This window comes from Micrasema longulum, unplaced genomic scaffold, assembly GCF_059751315.1.
Source record: "Micrasema longulum isolate JH-2025_06_02 unplaced genomic scaffold, ASM5975131v1 h1tg000881l, whole genome shotgun sequence".
NCBI classification, from domain to species: domain Eukaryota; kingdom Metazoa; phylum Arthropoda; class Insecta; order Trichoptera; family Brachycentridae; genus Micrasema; species Micrasema longulum.
In genome coordinates this window covers 195931-218777 of record NW_028278073.1, presented here as the reverse complement: position 1 = coordinate 218777, position 22847 = coordinate 195931, and the positions used below count along the sequence as shown (strand labels likewise).

Sequence of the window (22847 nt, the reverse complement as noted above, 5' to 3'; positions counted from 1 at the left end):
TGTTTTAACATACTCACAATGCATAAAAAATAAACGTGGATTAGTTTCTTAGAACTGCTTCCACAAGCACGTAAGAAGTCAGTTTGCGCGAGCGCAGATTTATGAATTCAGTACAGGAAGCAACAGACTTGTGAAGTTTCATGTTTCAATATTCAACCGCCCTCTAATGCATTTTATTTTTGTTCGCGCATAAATGCACAAGCGGAAGCTCGTGTGTGGGTTTGTCACATTTTTTTAGAAGTTATTAATAAATGAACATCAAACCCATTTCGGATGGTTACGAATAACAAACTAATTGAAAAATATAAGTTGTAGTTACGAAAGAAATAGGTCAACTTATAGATGATTTTATTACGTAATAAAATTTAGTCCTGATTGTTCAGAAGTCAAATATTTGGGGAAGCATTAGTTCTATCCAATCTATGGACGCACCACGCATAGTAGGTACATAATTTGATATTTTCAATAATTATTACAGTCTTAGGCAAAAAATTCAAGTAAATAGTGGGTATTATTTATATGTTGGTAAGTAAAATACAAAAAAAGTCAGTAATTTTGACAGAATTCGAACAATGAGAGCCATTTCAATTTTATAGAATTAAGAATTTTAAATCTAAAAACTGACAATGGAAAATGAAACATAAATTTCATCATTCTTGTTTCCAAACAAAATGCATTGTAAGCCAAGAAAAGCCACTTCGTATTTCTTATGCAGTTAATTTATATGTTTTTTCCGAATTCTTTCCGATCTTGTGCCATAATGAGAAATTCCAGCCCAACCCGGAATTAAATTTTTAAAATGTTTTCGTGTACACGTGAATATTTCAAAATTTCAGAGTAGGATGAAATATCTCAAAAACGCACGCAAAAATAAATAAAAAATGTTAAAAATAGTATTCATTTTAAAATCGTAAATAATGACGTCACTCCTTATATCTAAGTGTAGTATTTCCGGATTCCGCTTAAAACCCCCGCAACGTTTTGACCATAGAAAAAAAAGAGTATAATTTGTTTAATTTGACATTTCAACCAGAGATTATGTCAACTTTCTAGGTTTTTCTAAATCAAAACGTTTGTAAAAACAACTATAACATAGAAATGAGCAAATTACAATCAATTAAATGAAGTAATCAAAGCAATATTCCATAGATTCTTGTCAGGTTAGTGATAGTAAGAACTCCAACCGTTTCATGACGTCACTACTGAAAAGTGACACACTGATTACAGTCATTTGGAGCGGTATTTGATAAATGTAACTTTAAAAAATCATATCTTTGTAAACAACGCACAAAAAAAAAATTTTTTTTTTGCTCAGTTAAATAGTACGCCAATACAAAAATAAATAAATTAGAAAACAGTGGAATTCCTTTTATCAAATTGATTAATTTGTATATGTTGTGTGGGTAACTTTTTGATTGATCGTGTTCATCGGTTGATAACATCGAAATTCTATAACAAATGTAACATCTCTCATTTGGATAAGATCCTATTTAAGTACATAGGATATCCGTTTCTAACGTTCGTAAACATTTTACGTTTTCCGTTTAAGCTTTTACGAAGCTTTAAGGATGGTCTTACGGAGATTTGTGAGGACAGTTTATTACTTGTTTTAGAAAATTGAATGGGTTTTTACCTTCACACTAAAACAAAATTTATATTTAAACGTAATTCTTAGTTCTTAACCTACACACCTTATGTTATAAAATAAAATATTTAGTTCGTAAAATCACACACTTAATATATGTTTAAAATGATGAGCCGCGGGAATCACATTGAACGAAATATTTACAAAACAATATTTTGTGATTGTGTTATTCCCAAAACATCATAAATTTTGAACCGAATGAGACTATTTCGATCAATAAAAAAATTTCAATAAAATAATTACAATTTCAATAATAATAGAACATATAACATCATACTGTATGGCTTATGTTAGGTTTTTGTTGTTTTTATTGTGTGTTTTGCAATATAAATAATATAGATGTTTATAAATACCTTGTTTTTAAAACTGTCTGAATATTTGTTAATTATGTTTGTTTTTTAAGTGAGTCTTCTTTGTTTATTCTCAAATGTAATAAAAAAAACTAAATTGTTGAGTGTCCTCGGCACGGCAAACCCCAGTGAGGTCACATTATTTTTATTATTAATTATAGTTTGTAAGCGAAAAATATGAATAAATAAATAAATAAATATTAATAAAGCATATCTAGAGAAACTTATATATTTTTATTTTTTTTTTTTAAAAAAAGAAATATTTGCGTTCTTATGATTTACCCAAATATTTAATTTTGAGGGCCATTTTCAACGAGTTTTAAATAACTCACTATTAGAAAATGGAATCAAGTTGGGGTAGAGTGGGATTCGAACTACAGACCTTTGGTCCGTGAGTCCGAGACACTAGCCACACGACCACAACCCGACCGAGATTTTATTATTTGAAATTGAAATTTTATTATTTTTATTAAACTCAACTAAGACGCAATATATCTAAATTATGCCATTTAAATCAATTATTTAATGATAAAGTAGATTCCTTTAACCTACTCTCCAAAATTAATCTTTATTTTGCCTTTAGCGTGACATAAAAAAAGCATTTATTCCATCTGTCAGTATGTAGCACTAACTATGCACAACGCCTTTTCTTCTATTGTTCTTACTGAAACAAAAATGCGTTTTTTCATTTTCTGATATATTAAACATGCCCATTAACTTATTTCAAAACAAATTAATAATCATTTTTCTGGTTGCGATACGCTCCCACTTGCTATTTAATTATGATCACGCTTACACACACCTGAACACTTACTCCCACACAAATACACAAAAATAAACCTCTGCACTTACTATCATACAAGTACACACAAACGAATCCTTTTTTTGAACCACAATTTAATATGTATGATTTTTTTTAAATTTGTATTACAAATAAAATATATAACACAAAAATTACAAATTATACTCCCAGGAATTATAAGAAACTCATTTGGGACCGTACATAAGAAAAAACATTTTTTTGACAATACATAATATCATACAAATTAATACATCCGAAATAAAAAGAAAACATTATTGTATAAGAAACATTAAACACCATCTCATATAAATTACATTAATAATTATCAATATCAAAAAGATTTAAGAAATATTTTTTGATTGCGACACTTCTGGATTTTTTATTAAGTTTTTCGTGTCTTAGCTCATCAGGCAGTTTATTATATTCGGAATGGCCAATTTTATTATTAAGAAACATCACTGGTCTATCCTTTAACCGTATATTTTTTATGTTATTATATAATTGTCGACTATTTGTTTCTGTAAAATAAATAAATCAAAAGCATTTATACGACAAAAGTAAATTTCGGTGTTTTATGCGTGTATAAAAGAGCTTATTGCGATAATTTCTACATTTTCAATTTCAAAACGACAAATAGTGGACTCCCGTGTTTTATCTTCTAGGATACAAATATCATTATTTTATTTTACTTAAAAAGAAAAATAACATATTTATACAAAAAACAAATTTTTACATTTTTGTAAATGCTCCTTGGCTGATTCTTAATGAGATAAAAATTTTTTTTCTTCCATGCAAATGTGTTTGAACAATGCAATACTTCATGTTCTTTAAACTGAAACCTGAAGCCACTGACATGCTTTTATACTTCAAACCTTGTTTTGTTATATAGAGGTATATTACCGTAACAAAATATTGTTAAAATCAAAAAATCAACGCATTAAGAATAATAATTGACTCTTTAAATATTTGCGAATGTGTGGTAAAACAATGTATGATAGGTGCACAAATGTCAAGATCCTATGTAAGGCTGAGACATGCATTATTGACAGGATCAAGAAAGGAGTGATGCGTTGGTTTGGACATGTAGAGCGAATGGACAGTGAAAGAACGGCTAAAAGGATCAACGATGCGAATGTTGATGGATGCAGAAAACGAGGAAGAACGAGAAAGACATGGCACGATAAATTCCATCAAATACTTGATGATGGACATGTCAAGAGTAGTAATAATCGGCGTGCGTGGGTGAAAATATGTATGAATGTAGAGGAAGCGAGTTTTGTATGCAAAGAGAGAGTGATATGCGTTCTCTGCCTACCCCCGCGGGAAAACGGGGTAAAGGTTTGTTGTTGTTGAGGAATTTTTAAAATAACGACCAAATATTTGTCATTTTCCAGTGTTGTGATTTAGTTTGCAAAAAACATAAGTGTTAAAACCTTTTATATTTTATTTAAACCTTACTTTTAATTTAAAAGGAAATTCGAAATAAATTTGTTTTAAAGTTTTTAAAAAAACACAAATTTACTAAAAACTTTAAAAAATATATATTTGGGTAACGCGGTGATGGTTTGCCGTTGAAGATAAGTAAAAAGACAATTGTAAGCAAAATTCTTCACGTAGAAGAGGTGTTCACAGAGCTTCCTAGCCCATTAACTTTATCAAAAATGTCGGCAAGTTCATGCAGTTACGAGCATTCTCGCCATTTTACAGTTCCATATTGATGCAACTTGAATTGCAGATCAGCCTTGCACGTTTGGCAGCCTGCCGAATCGTTGAACATTATGTTTATGGATCAGTTTTACATTATTTCAGGTAAGGAGCTTTTAACAGCGCTCTAAAACCATTTTCAGGTCAAGTTTTCAGCGCTTCACTAAGTCTCGTAATAATATCATGATGTCAGAACTTAAACGCTTCTACACGTTTTTGAAATGAAACTTGTAGATATCAAGATATAAATATAGACGACTGGCTTAAAATACAAACAATAAAATGGCACTTAATGTACCTACTGCTGACTGCGACACGGTACAAATTTCTAGTACTAAAACATTTTTTTTTCTGCACAACACATAGTTTACCCCAAAGATGGCTCTTTCAACTATAAAAAAATCCAACCTTTACGGGATCACCCAACAGACGATACATATTGAGAACTATTGGTTGTGTAAATCTACGCATCTATCTAACGTAGGTACGAGTATGTTTAGGTTTTATGACTCGATGGTTACTCTTAGGTAAACATCCTGAAAACGGGAATTGAGTAGAGAACATTTATTCTCATAGTTTATTGTTTGGCTCATTTTCTTTAAATGTATCTTTAATAGGCGGACATATGAGTATAACTTCAAAAATGTGACTTTTCCGGTGTTTTTCCAAAATAAGCACTTCTTTTTCATCTTCTTTTACTTTATTCAGAAGAAAGTTACTACTAAAATCGCTTTAATGAAATTTTATCGACTTCTCTTGGTTTAAAATCTTCTCCTTATATTGCTTTTTCAAATTTTAAATGATTACTTGCCATACTTGTTATTCCTTCTTTATTTTTTCTTTTTTCTCTGCTGCCATTGGCATGTTTTTATACTTTTTATACTTTTAAACTACCTTTAATTACTTATATTATATATGTTAATAAAATCAATATATTGCTGCTCTTACTATAATGTGTCATTAATTTTGAAGATGTTTTTTAAATTGACCTAAATTTAAATTTACTGTCTTATATTTCACTTAAAGATTCTTCTCATCGTTTCTTTGAATCCCTTAAAATAAATATGTGTTTATGTTTTTCCTTTTTTAAAAAAAATGTTATTACTATTTTATTTTATTTTTACATCTGAGCATGTTTTTCATTCTTTATTTCCATTCTTAATTCTTAATTACTCTTACAAATTTTCTCCATTTTTAATATTATTTCCATTTGTAAATACTCACTACAAACTACAAACCTTAAAATATATTTTTTTCACTTAAATTTAAATTTTTAAACAACTTTCATATATGTTTTCTTTTTCCTTCTCTTTTTTATACGTTCATAATTAACATTAGATTTAATTGCTTTTTAATATGGAAACTTCACTGGTCCATTAGAATTAAGTCCAATTGTGTAAAATATTAAACTTTGTAACTGTACTGTATGTTTCCTGAATAAAAGAAAATAAAAAAAAAATAAAAATAAAGTTTTCTGTACTAGAATATATTTTGTTTGCTTTTTATTTAGTAGCCTTACATGTCATGTGCAAGACTAAGGTACTCAGAAAAAATCGTTTTTGTTTATCTTGGAAATGGGATGTCCGATCACTGATTTTGGTTTATTACCTTTATAAGTCCAATCAGCATTGTTACAAAGTTCAAGAACAATGGCGCGTGATAACTACTTTTAACTACAGTGTGAATATATGTTAAGGATATTACATCTTTCCTGCATTCTGCTTCAAGTTATATAAGATTATATATTAGCGTTGTAAACTGAAAAATGGGCACTGAAATAACAGATGTTCGATACTCTGTGAAGAAATATCATCGCATGGACAATAGTCATCATTCTTTAATTTAAACCTAAATAGATAACTTCTCATAGCTCCGTGTCAAAATTTGAGCAGTTTCAAGAGTGCTTTGATGATGATGACGGAAGTTTGCTGTATCAGCCAGCGTTGGGAAAAACAAAATGACTAATAGACTTCAAAATAAAATGACATGTAGACGAAAGTGAGCATTTTCGACACCTCCTTACGTTCGCGTCCAATCTAGGAAATAAGGTTGCCAAAGCTGCTCGCTATATTTGTGCAGTGTATGGTGAAGGTGTTATGAAATAATAACTGATTTGTTTTAAAAAAGTACAAAATAAAAAAGTGAAAATTAACATATTTATTTTTTTAAATAAATAATAACAATATACCAGAATACATTATTGACACACAAAAAACGTCGTATTACGTAAAATATTTCATTTTGTAAATTCATGCAGTACTTAATTATTTGATATCAAGGTAATTAACCCTACAAAACGAGCTAGTGCTGTTTATCGAATGATGTCCGCAGGGGGAATTTCATATTATTGATATTGAGAGTTTCTAATACGGTGACGATATATTTTTGATTGGGTTTTCATTTAAATTTGTCCTTTTCAATAAAATATATCTAACTTTCTATGAATCTAATAGAAATCCATGGTAAAATATTTTATGTTAAAGTTATAATGTTCTTTACCCTTTCAGACTTGAATTAATTTCAGTGGATATAAAAAAAATATTTTTGGTGTTTATCTTTATACTTGGAAAATTATTAAATGATCATTTTTATGTGAGTCTCAAACAAATAATCAACCGACCAAAATTAACTAAAAATGTGTTATTATCTTACAGTATACGTTTATTCAATAAAGTTAATTGAATTTTATTATATATGTTTAAAACTTGCCTTACGTATTATTTATAAAAATGACGGGAATTCGTTTCTAAACAAACGAACCATTTAGAGACAAAAAAAAAACTAACTTTTCTGTGTAATGCTGATAACCTACGTTTAAAAAAATCAGAGACGTATTCAGGGGTTCCAGTAATTAAAAATTAAGCTCACCGCCTTAGTTTTTCGGTAGGTTAAAGGGTTTTTTTTTTTTTTAATTTTGTAAATTTGAATGAAGGGTTGAAAGGGTTAAACGTTTTTTTTTTCTATTACCCACTGAACCCCTTACAGTCTTTGATTATACGTGTTTACCACTTACTAAAGAATATATAAATCAAAACCATTATATATACGCATATAAGTATGGAAAAAATAATTTCAAAGTTCCCCAGAGTCTTGCCCTGTAAAGGGTTAAGTAAAAATATGAAAGTTTTTTGTTTTAACAATAATTTTGCTGATTTATTTTTCTCAGCTATTGTGTTTGATCGCGCCACTTACCTGTTGGCATATAAACGCTCGAAATTGTCCGGTTCGCGGAATATGTTATCTTTATGCTTTGCCACCGAACCCTAATACAATTAATGCATTTTCCTACCGTGCACTGGAGTTCAGGTACCTTATTATTTGGAACTTGTCTCGCGGCAGTCAGGATCAGATCAAATCCAGTGGTCATGAAGGATCGGCACTTAACATGGTTTCTTAATTATTATTATCACACGACAAAGTGGATTAAATTAATTAATAATCGCAAAAATAACTGAATTATGATCGCGGTGAGGAGTGAAAATTATCTCAGCACATGAGCACTGACAGTTTGGTTATTATATTTTGTTCCTTTGGCCTATACATTTGAATATGTTTGGCCAGAAAAAAAGTGGTACCTTCCTTCGTTAAGAATCGCAACATTTTAACCAGGGCTCAGTAGGCAGCAAAAAAAATTAACAAAGTAATTGTGGCGTAACCAGTAATATTCTTGATTTATACACAAGACTACTTTTTAAAGAATCATAATCAAACTCCTTATCAATAACGAATTGATCATAGAGCACTGCAATGATAAAATTAATACACCGTATCTCGATCATATGTTACATTATTACATGAAGTTAAGGTGATCAGTCTCACACTTTGTAGCCAGTTTATAGATTATGAAGTAGCCATCTAAACTAGCGACGACGAATCATAAGACTTCCATATATCCTCAAAAATGATTCCCCTCTCAGTGGCAATAGATTTATATTTGGTGTATGTTCATCTAAGAGTATTGATAAAATAACGTTTTTGATCAAAAAGTGGTAGGAACATTGAATTTATTTGGTGATTTTTTCACGGACTTTATTATAATTAATAAAATTTTAGTAAAATGTATACACTTTATAATAATATGCCTATTTGAATTTGTTGCAACAGAGAGGATTATAAAAAATATATTTAAAAAATAAAAAATAAAAACCGAGAAGGAAAACATTTTTGAGAAGGGGATATGAAAGTCTAGGCATTTACAGGGTTTATAACCTGTCATTGGCTAGTTCAAGTGGCCACACACACTGTGTAATATTCACAATTTTGCCAATGTTTGAACATCCACATTTCCTCAATTCTTCCATCTGTTGACTTTTGTGAAGTAAAAGAACTGAAACCTTTATCGTGTGGGGGAGATTCATCTGTTCAGGGATAAAGTGGCCACTTAAACTAGCCAATGACCGTTCATAAGCCATGTAAATGCCTAGACTTTCATATTCACTTCTCAAAAATGAGGGAGGAAATTCATCAAGTCTGCAAGCATTTGGACGTACTAAAAAATTGTTGAATATTATGTCTATTTTTGGCTAATGAGTAGTACCAACAAATTCAAACAATACGATAAAATTAGGATAGGTTGATTTTTATTAAATAATTTTTTGTCAAATCAAAAAACTGTTGTTGACGAAAAAAAATATTCTAGATTTTAAAAACAATTATTGTATTTGAGGAGAAACACAAAAAAACGTTTGCTTTCTAATGTAAAATTGTAATAAGAACTAGCCTCAAAAATGAAAGAAATTTTGGAATTATTAATTAAAAAACATAACTCGTTAAAAATAAAGTATGCAAGATTAAAGTAAATACGATCGATTTCAAATTATTCAAACCTGGATCTTAGCGTATAAAATAACAAAAATAAATGCAAAATTTTGTAAACATTATATTTTCAGCCAACACGATTATATAATTATACCAAATTAAACCTCCGAATCAAAATGACATTCAATTATATGTAGTCTGATTTTATTTTGGGAACATTGTCATATTTGCAATTATTAAATCGCGCTTTGTAGATTTTAATTCATTTACTAAACAGATTTTACCTATTTGGTAAAATGAATTAAAACCACATGTAAAAGGTCCATTTTAATTCCATTTCACATTAAATAATTGCATTTAACTGAATAGATTATTAACATATTACAACAGATATGGAAGACATTTTAGAAAAGAGAATATGAAAGTCAAGGCATTTACAGAGCTTATGAGCAGTCATTGGCTGGTTTAAGAGGCAACTTAACATTTTGTTTAACATTTACGTGCCTATGTTTAAACTTTCACGTTTCTTTAATTTTTCTATCTGTTAATTATCGTGATATTTTAGAGCTGAAACTTTTATTTCATTATTCCTTTACCGCACTTACTGGTGCATATGGCACTGCATTATTACACCAATTGAAGCAAATATTGAACATTTTTGTTACATGAACGTAAACTGATCAGTCTTTCGTTTCAGGTACCATTCCGCGGACTATGAAACATTCTGGTGTGAAAACACCATTTTATATCAATATTTCATAACAACCATACCGGGAATCGAACCTGAGACCTCTCGCATTGTACGCAAATACACTGACCATAACAGTGCGAGGCCAAACGTTTATTTAAGAAGGTGAAATTTATATTAATGAATCTTTTCAGTTGGGTTAATTCTACCTTATAAATAAATATTTTTATTTTTTTAGTTTATTTTCAAAAGAAGTAAGTTTGTTATATTACATCTAAATAAAAATTACAACTTAATTCAAACATATATGAACATTAACGTTTTCCAAAACGTAAAAGAAAAAACAATTTTTGTGTTATTACACGATTATTCATAGTAATCACAGTTTCTTTAATAAATATACGATCGGAAATTTATCGATACGAGAAAAATGCAACAGATCCAATTATTTTGCGTATCTAATGACGTGCAAATAGCATGATTTTTTTTGGTAAAAATTAGGCATAGATGTCATAAATCAGAGATGTAAAAAAAAAACTCTCATTGTAAAAAAATCGGAGATTGGATAAAGAGTGAGATGTCCCAAATGGAAATAGTGGTTGCAAAAAGGTTTGTTTACAATGTCTTGAGCATGTACCAATCTTTGCATAATAATTGCAATTAGATTATAAGCTTAGAAGTTAAAGAGTAAATAGCTTCTGAACTCCTGTTCAAAGTTCTCAAAGATTTATCGGCGTTTTATTTAAATGAAAACTTATTTCCTTACCGTTGGCAACTGGTGATACCATGAGAAAGTTGGCACAAGCGGCTCCCGTTCCATGTCCAGCTAGAGTGACAGACCCTGGATCTCCATGGAAGGCAGCTATATTATCCTTTACCCACTGCAGAGCAGCAACCTGGTCGAGGAGTCCGAAGTTACCAATGGTATGCTCCGATATACTGGGCTTCATAAATCCTAGAGAAAAATTAAACCCCAAATCAGTAAGAAACCTAGAAACTGGGGTGTTTTGAAATGATTATTACTTTTAATATTTATATATTTTTGGGTGATCCCGTGTAAGTAGGATTAGTTCCAACGTTTCGGCTTCCATTGCAGGAGCCATCTTCAGGATAGACTGTGACAATAAGTAAATATTTATGATCTCTTTTCTCACACCTAGTAAATGGGGTCTAGAATTTCAGCCATCCATGCGCTCAGTAGCTGCAAGACTTGTTGTTATCTAACTTTCAACTTTATAAATTATATTTTTATTTCGTTTTTAAAATATCACTTAAACTCTAAACTTCATTGTCAAATAAAAAATTTAAAAATAAAAATGTAAATAGGGGCTAGATTTCTTATTGTCCATGCGCTCTGTAGTTGCAAGACGTTCTGTTATCTTGCTCGTATATATCATAATTATTATATATCATAATTGGAGACGAGGAACTAGAATCCCAACCGTCCATGCGCTCTGTAGCTGCAAGACGTGTTGGGATATTTATTTATTGTACAGCGCCCTTGAGGTGATTTTCACAAAAAATGCACTTTATAAATTATCCATACATTATTATTATTACCTATTTGAAACATACATAGTTATGGTAAACATATTTAAAGATATTTGTAATTTTAGTACAGGTTTTTTTTTACTGAACAAATGTTAAGTGTTTTAAAAAAAAAGTTTTTTCGTTTTTTTAAATGCGTCAGCCTTTGAATAAATAAAAAAATATTTATAATAATTCATTAAAATGAAATCAATAAATTATGTCATTAACTATTTAAAAATTATATACCTGAAGACTTAAAAAACTCCTCAGACCTTAAAAAATACAACTTAAGAGTTTTGATTTTTCGCACAAATTTTCCTTAAAACTTTATAAATTTCGTATCCTCTCAATTTTTTTTTCAGTATTATGCCATGAAATTCTTGATATTTTATTTTATTCAGATGCCATTTTAAAAGTCATACCTAAGCCTTAAAAATGACTAGATACCCGTTGTCTAACTTGTCTGCTTAAACATATATTTTTAATTATCTGGTTGCTTTTTCTGAGCCAAACTACATATTATTTGTTTATTTTATAGAAACATGCAGTCAACAATGATTAAAGAACATAACAAAGATAAGGTTGAAGACAGACCAGCAAAGTATCTATATAATAATCATACATGGTACATTCTCACATTTGTGTTTTAATCAAAAAAATATAATTATAACACAAATGTGAGGTACAAAAAAAAGTAATCTGTTAATTTCTCTAAAATTTTATTGTACACGCGAAAATATTGATTGATACAACAGAGTAGATAAGTAAAGGGTCATTTAATAAGAGTAATTGAATCAATGAACTTTAAACTTAAAAAATAAAACAATGTTAATTTTACATAAAACAGAAATGTTTGTATCATGTTAAATAAAATTTGATGTTTTAAAGATTATGTCGGTCAAATGTCTAAGAAAGAGTTGCTTAATCCGAGATCTAATTTTCATAAGTTTTCTCATTAAATGAGCAGAGTAGGGTAAAAAAAATTACCACCCTGGCAACACTAACAAAATGTTCATTTTATTTCTTTGACAATCTGACAGAAAAATAATTCAATTTTTAAGTAATGCATTTGTTACATATACATTCATTTGCTAATTACACATGAAATGTGATTGCATCCTGTTTCTTTAAGATCCTAGCAATATTTCTACACTATAAAAGGACACAACACGGCATAGTTGAATACAAATCAGGAATTGCGTACTGAGCGACGTCTACAAAGAAAATAATGGGTCAAAACGTAAACCTACTCATTTATGGATTGTTTAGTCGCTTTCTGTTTGATGTGCTAATGCGGTTTCTGGACTATTCTTAATTCTATGATGCAAGCGTTTGTTTTTGTATATTGCGTTATATTATACGTAGGTACTCGGTTTCTTCCACGCTGTACTGCTGAGAATAATTCCTTTAGCAATGCGGATTATCTCTGCGCTTTGTTCATGAACAAACTCGTTGCATCCCTTATCATAATAATACATTTTTTTATGAACAAACTTTTGCAATTCATTCGGTTTGACTGTGGAATGAGCTTTAACTAACTTAAAAAACATTTTTAAATCGTTTTCCATCGTATTTTGTAAAGAATCTGAAAGCATATTACTTTTTTCAATATTTTAGTTTCAAAAATATCATTTCTAAAGTAAATATTTTACTTAACTATTGTGTATGCAAATGATTTGTAGAATAGATATTAAAATTTGGTTAGGTATCGAAAACTCTGCCTTTATTTTTTTTAATATAACATTTGACGCGTTTTGTCTTGTTATCAAACCTTATCAAACTGACTTAAAGTATTATTCTTCTTTTTCTTTTCCACATCCCTTCCTAAGTGGAGCATGTGGACATCACCAGTTGCTTTCAGGAGACCCTATCGCCAGCCAGCACTCTCGCTTCTTTCCATGTCAATCCAGCGCCCCTTAATTCCGCCGAATAAAGTCTAAAGATCGTCATAGACGGCCTTCCAGTACGGCGTGATCCCGCAGGTTTAAAGAAGAGGCAACTTGGGTTAAGGTTCTCCTGAGGCATGCGCAGCACGTGTCCAAGCCAAGTCCACCGCCCCATCCTCAAGACGCTCGTTATAAGAGGCTGCTGCGTCCGTTCTCAGACTTCAATGTTAGTTATTAAATCGAACCACCTAATCCCTAATATTTTTCTCATGCACTTACTCTCAAATCTCAGAAGTTTGGTGTTTTGAGCTTTGGTAAGGTGTCAAGATTTGCACCCATATGAGAAAACTGGCATTATACAAAAGTTGAATAATCGGCATTCCATTTCGACCGAGTATAGACTAGAGTTCCATACAACACGCATCATGTTAAAAGTTGCTTCAGCAATTCCTAGGCGGGTTGCGAACTCTTTATGCAAGCTTTCGTCCTCAGTTATGTGTACTCCCAAGTATTTAAAGCTGTCAACTTTCTCAAACCTCTGTCCATTATTCAAAAAGACTTAAAGTATACTTATATACTAATAATAATTGCTGTTTAATGATATTGGTGTACTCGTATAATGGTGCTAATTGTTTATGGAGGTATTCAACAAGAATTAAGGATTTTTATACTGACCAAAAATACCCTGATTATACAAAAATAAACTGATTTTTGGTGACCTTATTTTATTAATTACTAATATTGAGAATTATTATATAGACTAATAATACCCTAATATTTTTTTTACGTTTAATTTTATTGTATACAAGTATTGACGATCTTCATACTGGCCATGAATATCCTAATTGATTTTAATTACACTATTTTATTGAATACAAATACGCAGGATTTTTATGTTGACCAAGAATACCCTAATTGATTTTTAATTACTTTATTTTTCTGGCTGTATAAAAATTCTCAATGCTTGTTAAATACCCCCTTAAACTATTAGCACTATTTTACACCTATACCACTAGCAGCAATTATTGTTATTATATATATATATTTTTTATTTATACTTTTACATTGTGTGTATTCTTTTTTTATACAGAATAATGTTTCCTCACTGGGGTCCCGTGCCGAGGGAAACATTTTACAAAATGTAAAACATACCTAAGATTAGCTATTTAACAAATTTAACATAATAATAACAATAAAAAAACATAATTAATCTAATTAACATAATAAACAATAGAAAACTAAAATAATCATAAAAAAAATAACGAATTTATATGGACCAATAAAACAAATTTCATAAAGAGAACACACATTTTACCTATTTGGCTTGATCCACTCATCGATCCGTGCGCAACCCACTTCCACTATCCTTTTCTTAATAGCAATGTCATATTGTGAGAACTTAATAATTTTCCTTATGGATAATGGAAGAAGATTGTACACCTAAACCGAGTAGAAGGGCAATCCTCTTTAACCGAAGGTTGTATTTTTTTATTTTTTTGCAGCATCAGGGTGGAGTATCTAGTAACTCGTATTTGTAACGGAAGGTAGAGAATAATTTTTACGTGCGTATAGGACAAGGATACTTTGTAAATATTTTAGTCAGTTTGATAATGTCCTAAAACAAAGAAACGGGTCACGTATATTAAAAAAAATTCAAAGAATAATTAAATCTATTAAAAATGTTTTATTTTGGATACATTACTAAATTTTAATATTTTACGTATTTTTTTTTGAGTTTAGCCAATTTTGGCTATAACTGAAGTACTTTTTGCAGTAAAATCTGATGTCCCTTATATTATTTTATTTAATAAATCAAATTTACTCTATTCGAGGTGTTTAATAGAACCTGATTGATATTTTCAAACAAACAAACTATTTTTTTCCTTCCAGACGTAGGTACATATATTAATTTATTTATTTATCGCTGAATTAGAATCAGTGATACTAACTAAAAATTATTTTTTATTAAGACAAAATGTTGATGTCTCAACAGTAACGAAAAAAGGAATATGGACGTCAAGAATTTTTCGTAAGTTATGTTTTGTCAGTTATCTGTCGTCGCGTCGGTTTATTCAACTAATGTAGTACTGAGAGAAAAAATATTTTTTTTATTTTTATTTTTTTATTTTACCTTTATATTTTTTTGTTTATTTATAATATTTTTACTGAAATGGAACATAAATATTCAAGCTAAAAAAATGTAGAAAAACAAGTAAGCTTTTGTGCTTGGTGTGGGATTATATTGATATCAACTTTTGAAAACTCCAAATATAAGTATTTTTATTAGTAATACAAAATATTGTTAATATTGATTGATTTATTTTTTTTAAAGAAACAAACAGGCGACAATGAAATAATAACACAAAAAAGGACAGTTTAAAGACAGACCAGCAAAGTTTCTTGATAAAAATCATACTTATTATTTAATTAAGTTAGAGTAAGTGTAGGTGTGTGTTTATGTGTATAAGTATGGGAGAAAGTGTTCAGGAGTGTGCATCATTGAATAGTATGTGGGATCGTATCGCAGCCAGAAATAATAAGTCTTAATTTATTTTTAAATAAATAAGGGGTATGTAAAATATATCGATAGATGAAAAAAAAACATTAAAGTTAGAGCAAGAACGATAGAAGAAAGAGTGTTGTGCATAGTTAGTGCTACAGACTGGCAGATGGAATAAATACTTATTTCCTGTCACGCGCAAGGGGACATTAAGATTAATTTTGGAGAGTAGGTAAAAAGAGTCTACTTTATTATTTAATAATTTATGTAAATAGCATAATTCAGATGCAGTGTGTCTATTTTAAAGGGTAAAAAATCCATTTGTTTGGCAGATTGGCTATAAGTACAAAGCGTTTTATTGTTTTTATAATCTAGGTATTTAAAAAAAATTGTTGAACATTTTCAATCCTTTCTATGTTTGTTATGTATTGTGGGCTCCACACAACGGATGCAAACTCCAAATTACTGCGTACAAAAGTGTTGTATAAAGTTTTTAATGTATTTGGTTTTTTAAAAGGCTCGGAAATTCTTAAAATGAAGCCCAGCATTTGGTAAGCTTTTAATATGGTGACATATAGCATACTGACCTAAGATTCCTAGACGAAAGTTGATGGTGACCACAATAATTTGTCCATACGCTGCAAGAACTGTCCCATCGTAAGGATTTCCCGAATTCCACTCAAATGATTCTCCGTGGATAAAAATCATCACAGGATACTTCATGTTGTTCCCGTATGGTGAGTATCCTTCTGTAACAATTAAAAAAAAATGTTTACGTAATATAAATTACACGTCATATGGTCAGTTGAAAAGAGTCGCTGATCTACATTTTATAAATTTTTTATAAAGCACAATTTTTTTTTTATGTCCCGACTGTCAGAAAATTCCGTGTTTAGTCAAGACTGTTCTTTATTCAAATTAATATATTCATAAATATACAAAATACATAATAAAAATTTAAAACGCTTTTTTTCTTTGTAATAGAGCAAAAAAGCGCTTCTACAGAAAAATTAAGCTTGCTCAAAAAAATATACAAATACGTCACTGGTATTTGAAAAAAAATTAATGTGTTTCAACTGCATTCATGTTGAAAGGAGAGTGAATGCGGGCAACAAAATGAACGGTGTACTAAGCACAGTAATTGCTAATGAAAATATGTCAGTCGAAGCTAAACTGGCAGTGCAACACTTATGTTTGGAAGTGAAACATGTAACTGGCAGAGGAAAGACGAAAGCCGAGTGAAAGCGGTTGAAATGCAATTTCTTAGACGAATGTGTTGGAAATTTATGTATGACAGGGTTTAAAATGATGAAATCAGGCGAGAGTGTAAATCTGAGTTAAGTTTAATTGATAAGATTAAGAAAGGGTCTCTGAGATGGTTTGGTCATGTATAACGAATGGACGACAAAATAGTGGTAAAAAAGTATATATGGCGGAAATGAGACGAAGACGACCAAAGAAGACGTGCCATGATCAGATAAAACAAAATCTAAGGTCTGGTCACGTCAAAAGCAGACAGAACCGAAGGGCATGTGTGACGAGATGTATAAATGTGGAAGAAGCTAGGAATATACGCCAGGATATACGTGTGTGGTGGTTCATTCTCTTTGCCTACTACTACGGGGAAACGGCGTGATGGTAGTAGCAAGAGCGACTGCATTCATACATAACTCGAAAGTGATAAATTTAATCTTACATCAATCTAAGTACCTCTGGGAGTTGTTAATGTGTGTGATGTCACCATTAGGACATGAAAAAAAAAACAAACAAAAAAAAACAATCTTGAGTATACTTTTATTTTGAAATAAGTCATATTTTGAATTTATTTTGAAACTGAGAATTTTATTTATTGTTTATTTTCCATCGCTCTCTGTCTCCCGCAATCCGATCGTACCGTCTCTCTTTATGAATTTAAATCACGAACGGTCGTTCCAAATACAAACGTGACCCGAATCTGCGATTGGTGGACGGAATCAATCGCTCCACCAACCAGAGATTTATTATTTAAATCCGTATTTTCAAATTCGAAGCAATAAAGAAATGACACTGGATTTTGTTGATTAAATTTATATGCTAATTTTATTGAACTTTTGGCAAGGAGATATTGAAATTATACTTCGTATAATAAATTATGATCCTAATAAAAGGTTTGTTAATAAATAACAAGACGACCCGTAATCCACTCGGTTTTACAACAAACAAACTATCACGCCGTTTCACCGTAAGGGTAGGTAGAGAGGATAGAACGCCACATCACTCTATCTTTGCATACAGATCTCGCTTCCTCTATATTCATACATTTTCTCATGCACGCGCGCTAATTCTTCTGACTTTTGACATGTCTATCTTCAAGTATTTGTTGGATTTGGTCACGCCATGTCTTTCTTGGTCTTCCTCTATTTCTGCATCCATCAACATTCAAATTGTAAATATTCTTAGCCGTTCTTTTGCTGTCCATTCGTTCTACATGTCCAAACAAGCGCAGAGCTTCTTTCTTGATTTTGTCGATAAAGCTTGTCTCAGCCTTACAAAATGTACGGATCCAAACATTTGTGTATCTATCGTACATAGTTTTACCACACATTCGCCTGGGGGGTCGCATTTCAAGAGCATTCAGCCTACTTTCGTCCCTGTTTTTATCAAGTCCATGCTTCGCTCCCAGACATCAGGGTCGGGACCAGGACTCCGTTGTGAACTGCTAATCCTGGCGTCAATGAACCTGAGTGTGCAACACCCGGCACATTTTTAAACGCTCATTACTTGTGGAATTGAGAACGTCGCATTCCTCTTCAATTCTGTAGCTAAAGTAAAAATACTGACGTATCAATAATTTGCATTATTTTAGTAGTGCCTTGCGCTTGCGCCGAGATAGATGGGTTCAAGTGCCTCTTATTCTTACTTTTAGAGATGGGGGTCAGTGCTATGCAAGTTTCTGGCGTCACTGCGACCTGTGAAGATCTATTGTGACGGGTCCCCGTGAATAGTTCTCGTCATCCAAGCCCAGGTCTATAAAGAGCCTGGCTCCTGTGTGGAAGGCGAGAGTTTACATTTTACTCAAACCCAGATACGTAACGTATTGGGCTGTAAGTTAGAGAGCGAACTTTTTAACATCCTTAGGTTTAACCAGTGGTCTCCTGAGGATGAGGTTCCTTTTATGATGTAAAGCATCACATTCACATATAATGTGTATAGGTGTTTCCTACATAAATATATTCAAGTTTCAGAAAGGTTTATTCTAGCAAAGTATTTGTTCAATCTGGAGTGCCATATATGTATACAGTGTACCTATGCACAAACTTTAGCCGGGTTCGGGGGCCTCACACCAAGTTTATAGTTTGTGTAACATTTTCGAGCACATACAAAACCGAAAAATATAAAAATAAAAAAAATCTTTGCTGTACCCAAAATAAAGTTTATTTTTTCATTCTGTCTATGTAAAATTTGTGAATTATTTCTGAAGAACTCTATTTTTAACATATTACAACAGAGATGAGGAATATTTAAGAGAAGGTAATATAGAAGTCTAGGCATCTACAGGGCTTTTGACCTGTCAATGGCTGGTTTAAGTGGCCACTTTACACACTGTGTAACATTCACCATTCTGGCCATATTTAAACATCTATATTCCTTCAATTCTTTCAAATGTTGATGTTTGTAAAGTTAAAGAGCTGAAACCTTTATTTATGCGGGTAAGATTCTCTTTAACTTCACCAACATCAACATATTACAGAATTTAAGAAATGTAGATGTTCAAATATGGGCAGAATGGTGAATGTTACACAGTGTGTAAAGTGGCCACTTAAACCAGTTATTGACAGATCATAAGCCCTGTAGATGTCTAGACTTCTATATTACCGTCTCTTAAATGTTCCTCATCTCTGTCGTAATATGTTAATACAAACAGCTCCCCAGAGAGTTGAATCCAGTCCTTGTCTACAAAAATTTGGACAAACTCAAAACACTCAATTTTTATTTTAATCCCAGTTTAATTTGATATTTTTTAAAACTGCTTTTGGAAGAGTATTTTTACCATTTCATTTATTGAATAAATCTTTAGCTAAAAATTAAAAAACGTGTTTAATTTATTTCAACAGAGAGAGAAAACGTTTTTGAGAAGGGAATATGGAAGTCTAGACATTTACAGGGCTCATGACCTGTCGTTAGCTGGTTTAAGTGTCTACTTGACACACTGTGTAATATTCACAATTTTGCCCATGAATGAATATCCACATTTCCTCAACTCTTCCATATGTTGACTTTTGTGAAGTTAAAGAGCTGAAACCTTTATCACGTGGGTGAGATTCATCCGGCTGAACTAAATAACCTACTAGGCAACGTTGAAATAGATTTAAATATAAACAACTCCCTAGGAGGGAAATCCAGCCAGTCTGCAAGCATTTGGACACACTCAAACATTGAAAACGTGTTTTTAGATTTTTTTAATAGTAAAATGCATATTGAAGTCTATCCGTAAAACAAATATAGAAATGTAAAAAGATATAGAATGTATTTTTAATTTTGACTGTGCCACGCTCAGTTCATTCACCGCGTAACGTAAAATAAGTTCATTGATGCCTAGTTAACATTTCTTTAAATAATAATATACGTATAAACTTTCTACTGTTTTACTAAAGGTTTTACTTACAATAAATTAATAAATTAAGAACGTGGTAGAAAATGATGTTAAACTTCTAGTATTGATTATACACGAAGGTCAATGAGGTCAACAAAAGTCATTTAAGGTTACGTAAGGTCAACGAAGGTAAAAATTAAATTATTTACTTTACCATAAGTTTGTAGCCAGTTATGTAAAATAAAACATCCTTATCCTACAACCTTTTGGGTACAGTCTATTTTTTTAACATATTGTATTACAGTATTGTAAATAAAACGGTACTTGATCTAAATTTGTTGCAACAGAGAGAGAAAAACATTTTAAGAAAGGAATATGGAAGATTAGGCATTTAAAGAGCTTATGATCTGTCACTGGCTAGTTTAAGTGGCCATTTTACATACTGTGTAACACTAACCATTCTGTCCATGTTTAAACATCCAAATTTCTTCAACTTGTGATCCATCCGGCTGAACCGATTCACATACTAGGCAACGCCTGAAAACAATGTTGAATGTTTTTTGCTTCTTTTCATACCAATTAGTTAATTCAACAATGTTTTGAATGTATCCAAATGTTTTCAGACAGGCTGGATTTCCTCCCTAAGAAGTTATTCGGATTTTAATTTGTTGCAACAGAGAAGAACATATGGAACAGTCTAGAAAATGTATAAACATGGGCAGAATGGTGAATGAATGGTCACTCAAACCAGATAATGACAGATCACAAGCCCTGTAAATGTCTAGACTTCTACATTTCCTTCTCAGAAATGTTTTTCCTCTCTGTTGTAACTTAAGATTTAAATTACTCCCTAAGGAGGAAATCTAGTATGTCTGCGAACATTTTAACATACTCAAATTTCTGTTGAAAATGGTACTAGTTGATGTATGTGGGTTGCGAAAATTCATAACACTTAAAGAGTTTAGAGCAATAAATTATAATATTTAATTATTTAAAGAGTAATAAGTGGTCATTGTTAAGATACCTGTCAATCTGTAAATCACGTTTTTATAGAAGACTAGCAAACCCGACAGCCGTTGTCCTGCCCGAACGTTGGCTTGGCTGCTATTTATTACCTAGGTACTTGTTTGTGATTAAATTCCAAAATTAGTTTAAGTAGGTACCTAGGTACTTGTTAATGATTGAATTCCAAAACATAAAATAAATATTTTTTGAAATATGGCATTCTTTTTGCAAACGTCAAACTCCGGTCTTCTCACCCACAGAGGGCTGTACTTATGTTGGTATACGATTTTGAAAAATGTATTGAATTTAATATTATTTCAGTGTTACCAAAAATCTAATAAAAAAAAATGGGTAGAAATTATAAGGAATTTAAGGAAAGAATCTGATTGAGATCCACAAAAAACAAATGCTGTTTGTAAACATTTAAAAACAAACTTTTTAATACACAAAAAAACAACTCATTTCCATTTTTTTTCAAATGCATTCTCCTCGAATGCAACCTTGGTAGATCGATGAAAAAAACATTTATGCTGCTAACTTTTTTTTTTACATCTTTGATTGAAGATTTTAATACCTACGAACACGCACAGCGCAAAGATCTATATTTCTCTGAAAACCGCACGTAAATCGGTTAAGCCGTTAAGGAGGAGTACGGTGACATCACACGTACAGATGAATTATATATATAAAGATAATAAAATATAAAATAATTCTTTATAAAATATAGTTTTTGAAAGTGATGAAAGTATGAATAAATGTGATGTTATTGGGAACAGAAATATTATAAATCAGGAAGAAGAATTTGAGTTTCTGGGAAGTTTGTTGACTGAATGGAATGACTTAAAAATTCATTTAAAGGAGGGTACGTGCCGGAAACAAGGTGAACGGTGCACTTAAGTTGACCTTGGCAAATAAAGGAGAAGAGTATTATCGACCGAATCGAGAATGGAGGGCAGCGATGGTTTGGACATGTAGATCGAATTGACAGCGGAAGAACTGATAAAAGGATTTACGATGAGAACATTGATAAATGCAGAAAACAAAAAAAAACACATGATATGACCAAATTCAACAAATACCTGAATATGGACTTTTTGAACGTTGCAGTAATCGCCGTGTGCACATGAGAAAATGAATTGACGTAGAGAAAGCGCACAGTCAGGGTGATTTCATTTAATTCAAGAATACCTTTGGCTTCACAGGTAAGTCATAATAAATTTAAAACTAGCGGGCAACATTCGGCTATCGCTAAGTATTATTTATTTATTTAACACTTTATATACTAAAACAATATATATTTATATATATATATACATATAAGGGCGGGCATTAAGCCTTAAGGCAATTTCTTCCTACCTACCCAAACCGTTCAGTTTAAGAAAATTACAAATACATGGACATATTGA

The 22847-nt window shown here is 31.1% G+C and overlaps 1 protein-coding gene across 3 annotated transcripts in view; it reads right to left on the bottom strand.

Annotated features, from left to right (window-relative positions):
- Positions 1-22847, bottom strand: part of Nlg1 (Neuroligin 1) — a 190033-nt gene that overhangs the window by 68707 nt on the left and 98479 nt on the right. For all 3 annotated transcript variants that reach the window (XM_088231401.1, XM_088231402.1, XM_088231403.1), the window contains exons 4-5: positions 16451-16612; positions 10714-10902 (exon numbers count right to left, since the gene is read on the bottom strand). In XM_088231401.1, coding sequence (XP_088087527.1) covers positions 10714-10902; positions 16451-16612 — 351 coding nt within the window. The remainder of the gene's footprint in view (positions 1-10713; positions 10903-16450; positions 16613-22847) is intronic.